The sequence below is a fragment of the Triplophysa dalaica genome, chromosome 10, assembly GCF_015846415.1.
Source record: "Triplophysa dalaica isolate WHDGS20190420 chromosome 10, ASM1584641v1, whole genome shotgun sequence".
NCBI lineage: Eukaryota > Metazoa > Chordata > Actinopteri > Cypriniformes > Nemacheilidae > Triplophysa > Triplophysa dalaica.
In genome coordinates this window covers 12,426,606-12,444,638 of record NC_079551.1, presented here as the reverse complement: position 1 = coordinate 12,444,638, position 18,033 = coordinate 12,426,606, and the positions used below count along the sequence as shown (strand labels likewise).

Here is an 18,033-nt window from a genome sequence, read left to right as displayed (position 1 = left end):
AATGAGTCGCCGAAGAAGAGATTCAGATCAACACGCGCACAAAAAAGCGTTCGGCGTTATGAGATCATATTCGCGGGCAAACACGACAGACAAAACGAAAACGCGAAAGAAACGTTTGATGCGAAGACAACCGCTCAGCCACGCCATGAATGAGGTTAGTGAACAAAAAGCCGACGGTGATGTCCACATCGTGAACAAGCTTTAGAGTCATTTGAACGATTCAGTAGAGGAACGGACGGGTTCTTGGTTTCAGTGAATCGAATCAATGGAATAAATAGCATCGCTCAGATGAATCGATTCGCTAAAATGATTCAGACCTATAGCTCAAGCAACGGCCCGTTATCTTTAGTCATTAGCCAAGCAGAGAGAGAAAGAGAGTGAGAGAGAGAGAGAGAGAGAGAGAGACGGAACAAGTTTAAAGTGACAGCTGCATGGTTACCGTGGGGAGTCACTTTAAACCACAGTGTCGATGTTCCAGCGCATCTAAAAAAGGGAAGGAAATTGTTCGTTTTTGGGGCTGAGAGACGACATGTTCCGTTGCCGCCAAAATCATTTTTAAATTAACGGAACAGAGAAAAATAAGACACGTACGCAAGTATTGTATTGTATGATGAAAACTTCATTTATTAACAAAATATTTGTGCATTTATTAAAATATCACTTGGAGACTTTCTTCAACATTATTGGTGTAGTATGTAAACCAGAGCACTTGTGGATAGCGTGTTTAATACCCATTCTGCGGTCACAATATAATTGCATCAGTATAGATTAAGTGCACTAATGCATAATGGACATTACAGGTTGTGGATTAATCAATCGAAATGCAATAATACATAAAAAAGGATTGCACTTGTTGGATGCAGTGTTTAACACAAAGCCGACTAACAAAACGTGTTAGTTATTCTATTAAGTCGCATATTGGTAAAAAAAACGATGTAAACTTTTATGCTGTAAACTGTTTTGTTACCACCAATGTGGTTAGTTATCATTAGTTTTATTTTATATCCTAAACATTTATTTCACTTCTCATCTGTTGCATTCTGTATGTGTAAAAGTAAAACAAACGCTAATTTTATTCTGCATTTATTTATTTATTATTTGGTCTATAAACAGCTTGCACTGTGTTTTTCATTTTTTCTTATTTTCTCCTCTAAAGGTGATTTGGAACAATGTACATAGTGAAAAGCGCTATATAAGTAAATGTTAATTAATTTAATTAATTTTGCACTTACACATATGCTGCGATACATACTTCATCCGCCAGGGGGATCTGTCGGACTATATACTTTCTATGATGGAGCGATTCTCTCTCTGGATTTAGTCTCATAAACTTGTGATTGATTATGAAAATACCGTTTTTAAACGGATACTGTACCAACTAAATAGTAAAGCAAAGACGGAGAATTGAACTAAAAAGCACATTATTTATTTTGAGATTATATAAATGTTTTGTGGTCACAGGTGTGTTTTTGTTACACGTCACTTATGTTTACTCCATATATGGTTTACTCACAGTAACCGGATGTTTCTGAATGTGTTGCATCCACGAACGGAAAAAACAGGTCAAAACATCCGGCGGACATCGAGTGGATATTAATTCTTCCGAGGACCTTTGTTTTTTATGAGAGATACGTGAACAAACAAAAATATGATCAATATTAAACCTGTTCTTAAATCATCATTAAATTGCAAATTATTTAGATTTCCTAACAATAACGTTAACAACACAATCTGTGAGGTCGACAGAGGTTTTGTGTGCAGAAGACAAATTATAATGTTTCCAAAATCTCGCTTCATTGTTCGACAGTATTTCCTCTGGGAAATTTTCGGCCTTGGATTCTTCACGGGATAATGACGGGAAACATGGGGGGCGGGACAGACTGGCCCTTCCGCGTTACGAGTGGTCTGCCTGGCGCTCGATCCCGGCCTTGATTGGTCCAGCAGAGCGTCAGTCGACCATCAGTCTCGACTCTCAAGTTTGAAACTTTTCAGAGAGGTGGAGTCAAGTTACGAACTCTGGTAACCAAACGCGACGACAAGGAGAAGAAAACGCTTCAATTATTTACACTCAAACCAAACAAACACCGAGTGGACACATTTTATTCGCCTTAAAAGACAGTTTTCACTCTTATCCATGAGACTGTATGTTGATATTTGGTTGTCAGGGTGTTTATAAAGTCTAGATGGAGATTTGAACGCAAGTTTTGGACGCCCAGTATCCGATCAAAATAGGCGAGAGGTGAGTTCAGAGCGTTTATTCTGCATGCTTGCATTCAACAATATTGTATATTGTATGCGTGAAAAAATAATAAAAAAACATATATATATTCCCTTTATGTATATATATATATATGTAAACAATTGTGCATAGAGAATGTGCCTTTGTTTTTGGATATTGAGTTCAGGCTAATTGCATTATTCATTTGTTGTTGCTTTTCCCAGTATGTTTATGCAAATTAATGTATATAAAGTATACGCAGTATGTTTTTATCACTAAGAAAACTCACTTGCCTCTATTGCAGACTAGTTCAAGATCACAATGTAAATCAGTGCAAAAATGCACACTTATAGAAACTCTTTGAATAACTTGCATTTCTTTTTTCAGCTTTGCTAACATTGTGATTTGTCTATGCATTTAATAGAAGAACATTTTTAGAGAAATGTTTATGTGCAATGAAGTCTACTAGTGCTCTGAGAGTAACAAACCGGTGATTCATTGACAGGAACAGAGGACGGGGCAGAATTTACTGGATTGCAAAGTTCAGTTACACAGCAGCTTCGGTTGTAACCTAGGAAACATTAACCGTCGGCGCGCTTTCATTCGTCTGGGATGTATGGATTTGTTTTCAGACTAAAGATCTGCTTTATTGTGTCATGCTTTGAACTGTTTTTGCTTGTGATGGTATTTTAGGATTTGTGTTACCTTCTAACTGCAACAAAGAATATAGTAGGTCTGTATCTTTAGGAGGGAAACTTTCCTGCTGACGTATATAGTCTCACAATCCCAAATCTGTAGTTGATGCCAACTTTCTATATGCAGAACATGTGCTTTTAGTTAATTTAGATGACGCAGATTATAATGAACCCTCATCCCTCATTTTCTGGGATTGACCAATCAACACTCATTATGTGATGAATTGGCTTGGCTGTGATATGAAATTGCAATGCTATACAGTGCACTTTATATTTTAACAAACCACCCATTATCACTCATCATTTTGCCACACGATTGCTAATTTTGGCTCATTTTCATGATGAACATCGCAACCTTTGATCCCCTCTGCACAAAAACACGTTCCGCCCACTTAAACCTATATTTCTAAATTGGCTCATGCATCATTAAACTGCGGCACTATTTTGTAGAACTGGTGACTAATTCATGAGTTGGCGGCCTTCTGTAGGAATGTCTGGCCTGGCTAAATTCTCTCTAGCAGACGGCGAGACGTCAACCCCGTACACCTTTGTGACACAAAGAGCATGTCGTTCAGAGCTACTCCTGTTATATAACCACACCAAACAAGTTGAACAATGCCAGATGATAGAAATGTTGTTGTTGCGTAATGTTTCGGCCTGTTAATGAAATGGGCTGTATTAAACTCACAGTACACGCCACGGCAGCTTCACATGTGGACAGTGGGTCTTTTGTGGGCCGTTACTGCTGCAGGAAACGTCTGACGCTTGTTTCTGATTGCCTTGAGGCGCAATTATTGGGCAAGGCTATAGAGAGGGAGAGAGAGAGCAGTTGGGTGGTCTGAAATACCTGGCGAAAGCTGTATAGTAGCTTTTCTGTGCATCTCTATGGTGCTTGCATGGCTAGCATGTAGACTTGGACGTGATGGCATCTTCATTTCAAAGCCAGTAGCTTTGCTTTTTGAGCCAATCGCCTGTGATGTACATCCCATGTGACTTCTCACTTTTATTTTAGATTCTCTTGTACCTGACAGAGAAAATGTAGGTCAATTGCTGTTTTCAAGTTTCAGCTCATGTAAATGACGAAACAAAGCCGTATCTGTGAGCGGGAATGGGGTGTGTCGATCTTCAGTTTGATGGGAAGTGAGTGTGGTGTCAATGATAATGAAAGATTTTGTAACTTATTTTGTACAATTTTACGTACTGTATTTAAATAATTCTACACGTGTGATCAATGTATGGATCGGTGTATACATGATTGAAAAGAAATTAAACTACAAATGTCCAGTTTTGTTTAGGTTACGGTACGTGTTATTCTCACATTATTTTCGAACATTTTATGTTTATTTTCAACTATTTAAGATGTAATAACAAATACCTGGCGCCTCATGTATCAACGCTGTGTACGGAACGCTCACAGTCGGATGTACTAACAGTGAAATTAACGTGAGAATGTGCATTTACAGCTTTGTCTGTATGCAATGTTTTAGTATGAATTTAATGCAAGTCTTTGTACATGAGACCCCTGATGCTGACGTACGAGATCCTCCAAAAAAATACTTTTTTTGCTAAATTTACGTTGCTTAATTTGTCACAATGCACAAGTACTTTTTAATTTCTAAATTTTATAATTCATTTTTACTAGAAAATCTACATTTGATTTAACGTCTTTCAAATCTACTAAGAAAAATGCTTTTGGCTTTCACAACGGTGTAGTTAGGACATCCACCTGCAGGGGCAAACTGCCAGTTCTAACTCACTGTACCTTGACCCATCAGTGGGCTTGAGCTCCAGGTGAAATCACTCGCACCTGAAACAATCAGGTCAGACAAACAGCCTCTCCTGAATCCCTGTATGTTGAGTCATGGCCCAATGATCTCCAGTGTTCTCCACAATCTCTTGATTTTCCACTCCACAAGCATGGAGAATGCAACCCTATACCTCCAACACGGTGAGCGTGGAATCTGGTTGATGCCTGGCAACTGAAAACCTCATTGTCTTGTTACCGTTTCTATTGTGCGGTGGTGAATCGAACATGCTGATCAATCCTGGGATAGTTGTGTACTTCTGTTTCCCATTTTCAAGATGTTAATATCACTGGGTGGACTGTGTAGTCCAGAGTGTAGTTAAAACAGCTCAGCCTTCCATTGTCACGTTATCTTTTATGTTGTGTTTTCTTTCTGGGCATGTAAAACTAATGGCTAATGATAATGTTTGAAAGCTGCTTGCTGCCTGGTGCTTCTTGGAAAGCATTCAGACGTTTTATTTGGCTGCTTGGCAAGGCAAACAGACAGTGTATGCTTAGAAACATTCTCAGAAAAGACATTTTACCCTTTTTACTCAAGATGATGTTCCTCTAGATTTCTGAAGATACAGAGTAAATTTAGTCCAAAAAACTATTTTCTCAGTGTCCAGATTTTAAAAGACAAGTAGAACAAGTGCGTTGATTTCACGTTTTTACATTTAATTTTTAAATCTGAAATTCATCAAGATTGTGTTTTAAATGTGTATAAGTGCGAAGGGAATGTTGAAGTTGGATCTAGCTCAACTTGTCTTTTGACGCCATTGGTCTCATATCACTTTCTGATGATTTTGCAGCTTGAATAAACATTTTTTTTTTCAAAATGATACATTTATTGAACTTTGTATCCCATTTCCTGTAATGCTTCCAGTCCTTATAAACATTAAATAAATATATATTTTTGGCAGCAGGATATTTAAGCCTCATGACTTTTATTTATTTATATAGAACAGTTTTTTCTTTGCGTCATTTCATGGTAATTCGTCCTTCCTAACACAATCGTTTCGTAAAATCCAAACTCAGATTTCTTGTCACCGTGCTGTACGACCAGTAGCCAGGCAGGAAACTCCATCAGTTTAAGTACCATCTTCCGTCCGCACTGCTGGACGAAAAACAAACATTCATGAACTGCCAACCAAACGCAGTAAATCATTTGTGTTTCAGTGTTTTCCAAAAACTGGAATCTTCTCGACCTCCAAGTCTCGTCTCACATGTGATGTGGAGGCAATTCCCTTGTATGATACGAGTCTCTGGGGAACGGTCTTTTTAAGAAGGGGATATTGTCCTGAAAGGGCTACGTGAGATTTCGGAAGCCCATTGTTTTTGTTCGTCTTTATAGTGTAGAGTTTACCGTGTGAGAGAGGAAACGTTTAGTTGCTATGTCTGGATGCAGACCTATTGTTTGTTTACGTGCACAATCTGTGAATAAATGTCGAGTTGTTATACACTCGAAGGCTTTTGTAAGTTCATGCTCTGTTGTTTTAAATGTACAATGGACAATGGACGTTTCTACACTGTTCATGGACATTTGTTACTGATTATATGCTATCCCCTTGAATTGTACCCATGACCTTGGCATTGCTAGTGCCATGCTCTAACCACTGAGCCACAGGAAAGTGTTAAACATGTCTTCAGACGGGAGTTGTGCATGCAGTTTCCATGTACGCCTCCAGATGAGGCATTTAGGATAAACATCTGTTGTCCTAATTTGGATGCAAAACTGTCGCTCTACCGTAAACTCTTCTAGCAAGTTTAGTTACTCACAAATGTCTTTGTGTCTTTTCTGTAGAAATCATGGATTCCTTCAGCACCAAAAACCTGGCTCTCCAGGCCCAGAAGAAGCTCATGAGCAAGATGGCGACCAAGACGGTGGCCAACCTCTTCATCGACGACACCAGCAGCGAAGTGCTCGACGAGCTGTACCGGGTCACCAAAGAGTACACACGCAACCGCAAGGAAGCCCAGAAGATCATCAAGAACCTCATCAAGATGGTGGTCAAGTTGGGCGTCCTCTACCGCAATGGCCAGTTCAACAACGAGGAGTTGGCGCTCGTCGACCGTTTCCGGAAGAAGGTGCACACGCTCGCCATGACCACGGTCAGCTTCTACCAGATCGACTTCACCTTCGACCGACGCATCATGAGCAACCTGCTCAATGATTGCCGTGAACTGCTACACCAGGCCGTCAACCGGCATCTGACCGCCAAATCTCACGGTCGCATCAACCACGTGTTCAATCATTTCTCCGACTGTGACTTCCTGGCCACGCTGTACGGCCCATCAGAAGTGTACCGCGCTCATCTGCAGAAGATTGCTGAGGGAGTCAATAAGATGTTGGATGATGGCAATCTTTGACCACTACTTGAAGTTATTTGAACGCTTTTCTTTTGGTGTTTTGATCCCTCAGTTAAAAAGTTGAGGGCTCCTCTGAGAAACTTCTGGTGCCTTATTTTTCTGGTTGAACGTTGAGTGAATGTTGAACATCTGTTCTGAATGTATGTTTGTCTTTCACCAACTTTGGCTCCTGTAACTTTTTTAGAATAAATTGGGAGTTAAAGGCTGTTTACAACAAGAGCCTAGAGGATTTCTTCATCCTGATTTTCAATTCTGTCGTTATTTACTTTCCCTCATGTCGCTGGTTTACTTTTCTACCTTTTTTTTCTCTGTACAACTCAAAATGAGGAATTTCAGAGTACATTACGCAGTTCTTGAGAAACAAAAACAAATCATAGTGATCGATTTTCATCACCAAAAATGTTTTAAAAGCAGAAAGTGCATCTTGTGCTATAATCTTAAATCACATGATAGCTTTTTCTGAGGATCAGATCCAAATATAAAATCGCTGATAGCTGCATTTTTCCTGATTTTATTCAATGATGCGCCAAGTTTTTTTGCTCATTATGTTGACAACCAATGGCGTTTAAAAATAAAATCTGTTTCCTCCCCCAAAAAACGTTAAATTATAAGTCATGGATTTCTCCTTTGCTGTTTTTCCTCAAGAGCTGCGTTACGATTTTTCTACAAAAGTTTCTACTTTAGGAGCCCGCAAAAATAAATGCAGGAATGAAAAGAGTAAATAATGTCAGAACGTTAATGCAACCCAATGCAGTTTTTTGCATTTTGTGTGTCTGAGAGTCATTTCAGAATGTGTTTTTTTATTTCACGATCAGCATTCAAAGGAAATGAAGGGTCATTAGCAAACCTCTTTGATGCAGAGAAGCCTAACAGTGGAAATATGGTATTTAACATGGTGGAGACAAAATGCATTCGGGACATTCTGTAATTTTAGGAAACGAGCCATGAGGCGTCACATCATCACTTCCTGTTGATATAAAACTGATGGAATTTCAGACTGAAGAGGAGGCTGAAGATCTGTACTGAATTTGGTCACATAGTTTACATTTGGTCTGTTCACTCCCCCCACTCCGGTAGAAAGTCTTCACGATGATGCAGTTCCTGATCGGGGAACAAAGATGATGTGAGAGAATTGATTCTGCTACCTTTCAATGCACTTTTATTTCCGTTTTAATGAAGGTTTCATGTATATAAATAGATGACTGAGCCGTCGATTCATTCTGATACATCACCTGTGATTTTTGTTTATGTCTGTGAGCCTTGTATGAACAAAGATTTTTTATCTAGAGTATTCAGATTTGACTTCATTTTATTCATTTTGAAATGGCCGACGCTGTAGGAATCACAAAGTTAAAGCACTGATCCAGGATCGGATACCACTGGGTCATTTTTGATCTTGGTCATTAGGAGATTCTATGGAACAGTTATTTCTTCTCTGTATGCACTTATTGTTATTATTATGACTTGTTTTGTTTTTCATCAGTTGCTGAAGAAGAAATGACTTTGTCAACCTCAAGGTTGCATACAAATGACCAAAAATGTCAAACACGCTCGAGGAAGGTGAAGTAAAGCAGCGAAAGCCATAGCCATCGTACCTCCCTATTCTCGTTAAACCTCTCAGGGTTCAGTCTCGCATCTTACCCTCGCTGTTTTACACCAATTGAGAACGATTAAGCTTTTATTTTTTTTGGGAGTGTACCCGAGCAATACGTTTTAATCATGAACAAATCCTGTCTGAACATCTGTTTGGTTTCTTTTTTCAAAAAAAAAAGTGTACAAATGCAGTGTGTGTGTGTGTGTGTGTGTATAATATATAAACGAATGTGACATTTTTAAAAGACATGGTTTCTGTTTGTTTTATTGATGGACTTCATATCTACATTAGTCCTCTCTGGGGCAGTTTAGCGGACGGGGCCTTAAACTAGTCCCGGACTAACTGAAATGTTAGAGGTTGTCTTGATCGAAAACAACTTACACGGACATATCTTAAAATATATGCACACGTCAAATGGAAACCAGTAATGTTTTTTGTAATGTATGTTTTTTAAAACGATTTAAATATCCAAAGGCGTAGCTAATCCCTGTCCGGGAAACCGCCCCTCGTTGGTTTAAGTGCGTGTGCTATGGATTATTGTGCTAATCTCTCAAGCATGCCAGATTGTTTCAAACCTCTTTTTTTCTTTTCTCTCATGTGATTTGTAAACCGATAGCTTGTAGAGTACATATTTCACATAAAGAAATGGGAAATCCGAAACCAATGTCGTAGACCTGTATGCTGTTTTTTTAATCAATTAGATTTTGAACATTTGTGTGGAAAAGAGCTGCATGATGATTCTTCAAAATTAAAAATGAATACAAAAAAACTGCATACAGGATTGAGACAGGACTGACATTTTTCATTTTGGAGTGAACTATTCCTTTTAAATGTCAGGTTGTGGGCAGATTTGAACCCATTTCTCATTTCCTAAGGTGGGGCTACGTTTTATACTTCTCAAGATTCTTTACAACATGTTGTATCCGTATGATCAGGTATCCTTCTTTCTCCCTGCGGTGGTCCTGATGGTGAAACTCATTTAAGACTCAATAAAAATGCGGGATGACACGCTGGTTTCATTAGCTATTCCGCTCATGTCTGTTTCGGTTTGCTAATCTGACACTCCTCCTATTCACTGTAGAGCCGCTCGAACCCCCTTCGGCTGATACCTGAGATGTGAAGGTTACCTGTGACTGAAGTTCTTAAACCTCGCAATTCTTTAGTTTTTTGTTATTTTACGTTCCTCTGGGGATCTAAAACCTGTCATGTTTGTTTTCGGTATAAAGTAATGCATTTGAATATATGTGTATATATAAGCTTAAAATGTAGCTTTGTTTATCATTTTACTGTTAGAAATTGAATTCCTGTTTTATCAGCCGATGATGACCTCCCGATCGCCACAATGTCCCTGCATGCCGACCTGCAAACGGTAGCCTTCTCGGTTAACCTTCCGTTGTCTTGGTAACAGCCACTGGAGGTGTAAAATTGCCGTCTGGCCGCAAGACGAAGAGAATCAACATTTGTAGCAGGTTGCAATCAGCTACCAGAAGCTTACTCAACTTGTTCTTTTGTGTAAGCGAAATTGCGTACAACATGTATAGTGTTTGGACTGTCATAATAGGGTCCATGTGAGCGTCATAATAGGGTCCATGTGACCGTAATGCAGTGTCGTGTCTGCGGTTTTGACAGGTAACTGCACTAACTTGTTCAAACTGAATTGCTATGTGTGTTTCTGTGCTATTTCTGGAGCAGCAAGAGAGTGACGGCCGTGGCAGTGATGTTTCTTGTGTCAAACAGGAGGCCCTCTGTCCAACACGCTTGAGCCGTAAGCTTTCCACCAGCTATGTGGGCGATCACATGTTCCTGCGTTGGTTTTCAAGTTGTTTATCAGTGATGTTTGTGAACTGTGACCTTCCAGAGTTGTTTGTTTCTGTTTCTGGCTCTTAAAAGCGGTACGCAATGACTTGCCTGTTAGTTTATTTTTTTCTTTAAAAAGCCCTGCACCAACATCATGCCATTGGTTGGTCACAAGTTTTGGAAAATATATACTTAAACAAATGGCTTACTTAAGGATGTTTGCATGCTAGGATCGTTAACCCAAAATTAAAAATTCTGTCATGCTTTCCCCAAAATGTGGATTTGAACCTGTATGGGACTATCTTCAGTGGAACAGAACAGAAGATATTTTGAGAAATGTCTCAGTGGTTTTGTGTTCATAAAATGGAAGTCTATGGGATTCAATGTTTGGTAACCAAGGTTCTTAGTAATATCTTCTTTTGTTTTCTAAAGAACAAAGAAAGTCACACAGGTTTGGAATGACATGAGGGTGCATAAATGATGCAAGATTTTTGAGTTTGGGGTCTCTAACAGGATAAAAAACATGAGGCTAATATCATTATGGGTTTAACTTTATACATTGTTTGCTTCGGATAACCATGACAGAGAAATGTACAGTTTCAGTGTTGTGATTGGTAATTTTATGTCCAACCGAGAAAGGAACTGAAAGCAAACAAAGAGGCCAAATGTTCACCGTTTTATCTAGGTTGCTGCAGAACTGTGTGAGTACACCGCCAATAAACACGTAAAAACTGTGTGTAAATAACGGTCCTAAATGTGATTTTAACCCGAAAGATTGCTTTTAAGTATCTTGCATTTTTAAGGTACTATCCCTGTCTGTGCTGCCCCATAAAGCACAAGAGGGGGAAAACCAGCCTCCCCCTTGAATCCCGCTGGGTGTAATACTAACGTGATGATGAAGAACAGCAGTAATCGCATCAGTCCTGAAGATGCAGCGTGCACGGACCGAACCCCCCGCCACATCCCTGAGTGAAGTACGACCCATTCTCGCAAGTAGGTGAAGGAGAGAGGGCGAGTGGAAAAGCCGTGAGAGGGAGTGGGAGGTAGAATGAACCAGAATGGGAGGCAGCGCAGCGCGAGAGAACGAGAGGATGGGTGGGGGGGAGAGAGAGTCAGAGGCAGGAAGCGTGCAACAGCCAGCGAAACAGAAATGCAGGGAGTTTGAGGTAGAGGGTGGAAAATCAGAGGCCCTCCGCCAACCGAGGGTGAGAGAGAACGAGGGCAAGGATCCAGCGGAAGCAAAGAAGCGGGATCGAGAAGGGGAGGTTGTCGGAGTGAGCGAACATGCCTGAGAAAGTTACAGAACAGAAAGGTAGAACAGCTGAGAAAGACATCTCCTGGACGTTGCCTCTCGAGAGATCGCAGGATGTCCTCTGAGACAAAAGGGATTGGTCAGCGCCGGCCTCAACCAACTCGGTTGCATAATGGATTACGACATCAGGGAGATGCGGGTCAACATCTGGACAGATCTCAAGCGGACATCCCCGCTTATTTTTGGACGGGCCACGTAATGAGCACCTGTGGACCGAAGCAAGCAAATTCCACCTGCAATGGATATGATCGGAGGGGTCACGTACGGCTAGACAAGAGCTGTCAGGCAGAGTTAATGAGGGTGCAGTGGAACCGGTCCATTGGGAACGGACTGCAACATAACAGAGTCTCTGTGAACTACAGCTTGAGAGAATGCAGCTTTGTGGACCGCCAGCGCCAGACCGAGCCACACCTCTCCTCGAGGAAGTGTGTTTTGGACACGCCAGCACAGTTCAGAGGTCACGGAAACTGTGGGTTGCCTGTTTGTGCGGCCAAGCAACAATCAGGCTCTGTGAGAGAGGCCCTCCTTAAGGAGCCGAATGCGTCGGACTGGACAAGAACAAGTGACTTTGATAGCGTACTTTGCACTTCTAATGGTAGATCTGCAGGAGAAGACTTGAACCTGGCGCATAAAGTTATGTTCTCCGCCAAGGATAACAATAGTACCCACCAGCAAATAAGATACCAGGAAGACATTGCCATAGGGGATGTGAACGGACCAGGAAAGACAACGAGCTCTAAGCGGAGCCAAAGGGCAATACAAGACCAGATTCAAAACGTGGTGGTGAACCTCGAAGAGGTTCTTCGTGGCCTGAAAGAGATACATCTGGAAATGAACGAGGTAAAAGTTGAAATAAACACTATGTCTTGTGCAATACTCGATGGGAATGGAGCTAAACAGATGTTCCTCATAATGACTTAAACAAAGGATGCCTTTCAAACCTTGTGTTTAGTTTAGTCTTCTTGACCTTCACTGTAAGATGTTCTTAGTTCAGAACAGTGTATGTTCTTGTATTTATCCTCATATCAATAATGAACACTGTTTATAGAGAGCTCTGTCTTTGTTGTATGAGGACGTAATGAAAGTTTAATGTGGACAGGATTTGCTCCATTTAACAAATGTATTTGATGCTGGCCAGCGGTTTTACACTCACAGCTGAGACCGAGAGCAGCTGGAGAACGTCCACGGCCTCGTAAACTAGCCTGTCGTCACTCTTGCGTGAAATGTGTCCTGATTGTTTAGGCTTTTAAAACCTTGGATTTGTGTAGCACCTTGTGATTTTGGTGACCAGTACACGTGTGTGTTGTCTTTCCCTTGGGATCAGGTTGTCCAGCAAATAGACCAGCTGACTGCAGACATTGATATGGGTGAAGACGATCCAGGTGACGCTTTGACAAGTAAGATGGAGATGGAGGTTCCTGAATCAGAGTCTACTAGATGTGGGGACAGTGTAGCGCCATGTTCATCAAACAAGGCCCAACCCACAAACCCCATCAGGGATCAAGCGCAATCACTTGGATCAACTCAGGAAATGGTCCATTCACAAAGACATGAATTGAGAACCACTACCGGATGGCGGGAACAGAAGCCCCCTCCCTACCCGTACCCCAGCACAATGGGAAGAGTGGACAATAAAGCAAAAGGCCAGAAAGCACCACCTTACCCTTTCAGACGAAGACTACTCTCTACTATTGTTTGAGTCATTTCATGCCATGAACTAGAACAACATGCACCGTTATGGAAGAAAAAGCTGTACATGGTGCAACGAGCAGCTTTTCAGGTAAGTTTGGTTAAAACATCAGAGATCATATTTGATCTCTAGGTAGGTCTATAAAGAGGGCAAATCGGAAACATCATGTTCTATTAAATGCGGACAATAAAACAGTTTCTGCTGACTAGGGAGCAGTTCTCAGAAATATTGAATGTCAACGGTGAAGTGAAAGTACAGGAGATTATTTCTAGCCTCGCATGACATCTGGAGTGAAAGCAATTACAATTCCAAATTCTCTCATCTCCCAGCAAGCCCCATCTGTTAAAGGATTATATCTTTTTTTGCTTACCTAACCCGTCCGCCTTGAATTTTCAATTTCAGAAACATGACATTTTATTGAAATCGTAGTGGTGTAAGCGCATTTTAACAGGTGCCGCGGAGACCGATTGCACTTTGGCAGCTGTATGTCTCCCTCGTGTGTGCTGCAACGCTCATTTCAAGCTGTAGATGGGTGTCAAGACTTAGGATCAAAAGCAAATGAGATTTGTAAAAGTGAAATGAGAAACGTTTGAAAAATGAATAATGCACAATTTTGTGTTTTGCTTAATGGGTAAATCTAATTTTAGGGATTTAGGGCCAAGCAATACTTAAAGGAATAGTACACCAAAAAGAAAATGTTTTTTTATCTTTTCTTCACTGTCTTGTAATTCCAAACCGGTATGACTTTCATTCTACTGCAGAACATAAATGATATTTTGAAGAATGTCCATATGCAAACAACACTGACCCCTATTGACTTCCATTGTATCAACACAAAACCACAGAGACATTTCTCAAAACATATTCTTTTGTGTTGCACTGAAGAAAAACATGAGGGTGAATAAATGATGACACATTTTTTATTTTTAGGTGAACTATCCCTTTAAGATATGCTGTTCAGGTCTAGAAACAAACATTGTGCATCAAAATAAAAAATGATATAAAGCCATAAAATGTTTTGAACATATTTATTATAGATCAGTTCAACATAATAAAGTATGATTAGAAAAGAACGTAACTTTTTCCAGTTTTTTTCCTCCACCACAGTAAAAATCGAAGGATTCTGACCAAGCCTGAAAACATTGTGGGAATTCTCAACGAAAAGCTCAACGACATCAGAAGATCAGAAGGTAAGCGTGAGCATATGTGAGCAAGAAAATTTGACTAGAACCCCCAAAAAAGTTCTGAGCTAACTTACCTCTGAAATCATTCGAATAAAAACCCTTCATTCAACTTCCTTTGGACAATATGAAAAGATCTACATTATTTTCCCCATATCTCTAATAGACTTTTGTCTACTTAAATAGTCCCTTTTATTATCAGTCCAGTAATCGTCCGGTCACGTAACGCTGTCAACTTTGTAGACGGTTTGTCAAAAGAAAAGCCCCACGCTTTCCGTGATTCGATGTTAGCGCACTGTCAATTGGCAGAGCTTCCGTAGTTGTCCAATGTCCTGACGTGCTTGACGATCCTTTCGAGGGTCGTCCGATCAGAGCTCTTCGTGGCGCGTCCGACCGATGACAGTAAGCTTCGCGAGCTCAGAATTGAATTTTCCATCTCGGTGAGTCACTGAAAGACATAATAAAGATGTATCAGAAGATTCAGGAATGTAATGACCAAATACGAATACTCATCTACCCCACCTCACCTGTGGACTCGGACACAATGTACTCTTCTTCTTTTAACGCAACATCTCTTTGTCCACCCACAGCCGTCTGGGACTGAGCGAGAGAAAGAGAGGAGATAAGTGACACAAGACAGAGTACACTGAATAAAACAGAAAGAGACAGGAGTCTATGGAGATGTATTCACACAGGTGACAATACCGCCAGGACGGCACCGTGGGCTTGCTACTGAGAATCTCAATGTCACCTGAAGATGCTGTCGTGACTTCTTGATGTGCAATCACGGCTGACTGATTTTGATCTGAGCTTTAGGAATCTGAACTGAGGTTTGATCTTAAGGCAGATGTCAGTGTCGACATGCCCTTCAAAAACATTTTTTATGTGCCGAGTTCATAAATAAAAAGTTACATTGTGAATCGTCTCAGTCTGCTGTGTCAAAGCATTGAAAGCATGTCTACATATTGAGTCATATGCTTTAACGGATTGCAGGATGTTTTAGTGAGTGATTGAGGCGCTATCAAATCATGAAGAATTGGCGCTTTTGAATCTCCGGAGGTACACTTACATATGCGGTGGCGTACTCGATCTTGGCTCCTTTAATCTCTGCTTTGAACTGGGTGAAGAACAGGTAAGACTTCCCCTGGGGCCTTTCGTGAAAACGAGAAACAAAAATCAATACCATCCCTCTTTCATCTCAAATCCCACGACAGTGTTAAAAGAAACAAAGAGAATCAAGATAAGATTAGTTTAAACACAAAATGAGTTGCATATCGAGTCAAAGATTTTCTCCTAGGAAATTTAAAGAATTAAAGTTACCTCCATACTGAACAGGAAAACAGCTGCTCGTCGTCGCTGAGACCAACACTCATTTGCCATTGCTGGAAGAAAAAATGAACGCTTAACTTTACAAGCAGTTCTGAACTGTATGACAGCACATTTTTACAGAAAGGTTGTTATGCCCATAACAACAACCGAGGTAGATAAGCTACAAGTCTTTTTGTTCATTTTTTTATCGTACTATCTATTTAATACTTACATAGGATTCGAATGGTACATGTTTTAAAGATCTAAATAACTGCACCATTATTAAAAAAACACAAGCTTTGTTGATCAAGATTATATTTATAAATAAGAAAATGTGTCTCACCTCATTGGTTCCTCCTTGAGATGCATACGTGAAGATGCATTGATACTTTTTCTAAAACGAGAATATTGGATTATGTATTTAATAGAGATTTAAAATATACACCAAATGTTTTATTTAATTAATGATGTTTGCTTGTTTATGAATACACTTTTTATATCATTATATTACATATTTATGTATGAATGCATAAAAATTGTTGAACATAAATAGAAACTTGTATAGAAGCTTCTAAATTATTCAAGCTGCATGACGTCATGATTAAGACAGGCGACAACTAACGGCATTTGGTGTAATTACGCGATAACAAATGACTTAAATTTCGGTCTGTTTTTACACACAAAACTATGATAAGACTTTGGTAACATCACTTAAGTCATATGAACAACTTCGAGGTGCTTTAATTTGTAGTTTTTTTTAGTGATTGACAGCCTCAGTCCGCTTTCATTTATTGAGTAAACCGCCCGGAAGCCTCTTCAGAATGCCTTCATTTGTGGCCCACAGGAGAATGACAGTCATTCAAATTTGAAACGACACATGGTGAGTAACTAATAATGTATTTTTTAACTATTTTTAAGTAAATCCTTAGTCAAAAGGGGGCGCTCCGCGTCTACTGAGCAATCGTACCTTAACGGTGCCGCCATATTGGAACGGGCAAGATTGCTTTAAACACGCATACTCGTAAACGGGGGAACTTTGGTAAATAATTGAATAGACAATCAAATAATTGAGAATTTTAAACGTTATTTTGCGTTTGTGGTAAAAAGGAAAGTAAAACCTCCCGTTCATTTGACTGTTTTTGCCTGGTCTAATATGGCGGACACGTTGACGTATAGCAGCAATGGACCCGAGCTGCTCAATGCATGTCCAATGAGAAGGTGACGGGTGTCATTATTTACATGCTTCGCAGTTTTAAAAGTGCACACAGATCACCCATTCATTCTTATCACAGAATATTATATGAATAAAATGTACTGTTATAAACAGTTACTGCATTAGACTATTAGACGTTAAACCGTTATAAACGAGCCTCTGGTGTTTATGCAAATCACAAGGTACCATGCACTGCTTAAACGTCATTTAATTTACCGTCAACAAACCGCCCAGTGCTGTAAAATAAAACGTTGGTTTAACATAAAAGAGGTAAACTCACGATTTTGCCGGAGAAAGTGTGCACAACCCCTCCAGGTTTGACATCAAAGTCCAATGTTTTGGTTCTGTCGGCGGAGGCGTGATCCACGCACAGGAACGCGCACACCAGCAATAGCTTTACGCACGAATATAGGTGATCTTCACATGCCATGATGTTTAATAATAAAGCAAAGATGAATGAAAAGCTGGCTGCACTTTCATGTATCGTTCCTTCTGGCGGTGGCAACTTTCGGACGGTCGGGGGTTTAAGCACCGAGTGGCTTGGAGGAGAATTGCAACACATTCCTACATGTACAAAAGTTACAATTTCCTCAAAACTTTTAAGATCGTGTGTATTTATATGTGCAAAAAATGCCAAGTCACATTTATATGGCAATTTTCAATATATATAATACATTAGTTTAAAATTATTACCAATTTCAGTAAGAGAAGAGACCAAACTTCAAGTTTCATCTGCAAGTATTGGAAACACACTTCTCTATATATATTTTAAAGACTAACTGAACTTGAAGTATTTTTATATATTTATTTTTACCTAAATTGAGTCATTGTTATCATACGTCAATCAGATTATTGAAACTGAACCATCTGAG

At 39.9% G+C, this 18,033-nt stretch overlaps 3 protein-coding genes across 3 annotated transcripts; 2 read left to right on the top strand and 1 right to left on the bottom strand.

Moving 5' to 3' along the window:
- Window positions 1-22: 22 nt before the first annotated feature.
- On the top strand, window positions 23-8,906 carry tnfaip8l1 (tumor necrosis factor, alpha-induced protein 8-like 1). Its single transcript, XM_056758079.1, has 3 exons — window positions 23-154; window positions 1,808-2,239; window positions 6,501-8,906. The coding sequence occupies exon 3, from the start codon at window positions 6,506-6,508 to the stop codon at window positions 7,064-7,066; it is 561 nt and encodes a 186-aa protein (XP_056614057.1). The 5' UTR covers window positions 23-154; window positions 1,808-2,239; window positions 6,501-6,505; the 3' UTR covers window positions 7,067-8,906.
- Window positions 8,907-11,578: 2,672 nt separating this feature from the next.
- On the top strand, window positions 11,579-15,692 carry LOC130430773 (uncharacterized). Its single transcript, XM_056759927.1, has 4 exons — window positions 11,579-12,609; window positions 13,094-13,549; window positions 14,567-14,649; window positions 15,231-15,692. Exons 1-2 carry the CDS (start codon window positions 11,824-11,826, stop codon window positions 13,466-13,468), a joined length of 1,161 nt encoding a protein of 386 aa, XP_056615905.1. The 5' UTR covers window positions 11,579-11,823; the 3' UTR covers window positions 13,469-13,549; window positions 14,567-14,649; window positions 15,231-15,692.
- mydgf (myeloid-derived growth factor) lies at window positions 14,474-17,698 on the bottom strand. Its single transcript, XM_056759928.1, has 6 exons — window positions 17,442-17,698; window positions 16,292-16,342; window positions 15,961-16,022; window positions 15,710-15,791; window positions 15,168-15,240; window positions 14,474-15,088 (listed from the first exon to the last, which is right to left on the bottom strand). Exons 1-6 carry the CDS (start codon window positions 17,589-17,591, stop codon window positions 15,009-15,011), a joined length of 498 nt encoding a protein of 165 aa, XP_056615906.1. The 5' UTR covers window positions 17,592-17,698; the 3' UTR covers window positions 14,474-15,008.
- Window positions 17,699-18,033: the final 335 nt, after the last annotated feature.

Excerpts from the sequence above, each read along its gene's own strand:
- tnfaip8l1 (XM_056758079.1), top strand. The coding sequence starts at position 6,506 with ATGGATTCCTTCAGCACCAAAAACCTGGCTCTCCAGGCCCAGAAGAAG.
- LOC130430773 (XM_056759927.1), top strand. The coding sequence starts at position 11,824 with ATGTCCTCTGAGACAAAAGGGATTGGTCAGCGCCGGCCTCAACCAACT. Across the intron at positions 12,610-13,093 it reads TACATCTGGAAATGAACGAG|GTTGTCCAGCAAATAGACCA; the intron begins GTAAAAGTTGAA and ends CCTTGGGATCAG.
- mydgf (XM_056759928.1), bottom strand. The coding sequence starts at position 17,591 with ATGGCATGTGAAGATCACCTATATTCGTGCGTAAAGCTATTGCTGGTG. Across the intron at positions 16,023-16,291 it reads CTCAAGGAGGAACCAATGAG|CAATGGCAAATGAGTGTTGG; the intron begins GTGAGACACATT and ends TTTTTCTTCCAG. Across the intron at positions 15,792-15,960 it reads TTTTCCTGTTCAGTATGGAG|GCCCCAGGGGAAGTCTTACC; the intron begins GTAACTTTAATT and ends TTTTCACGAAAG.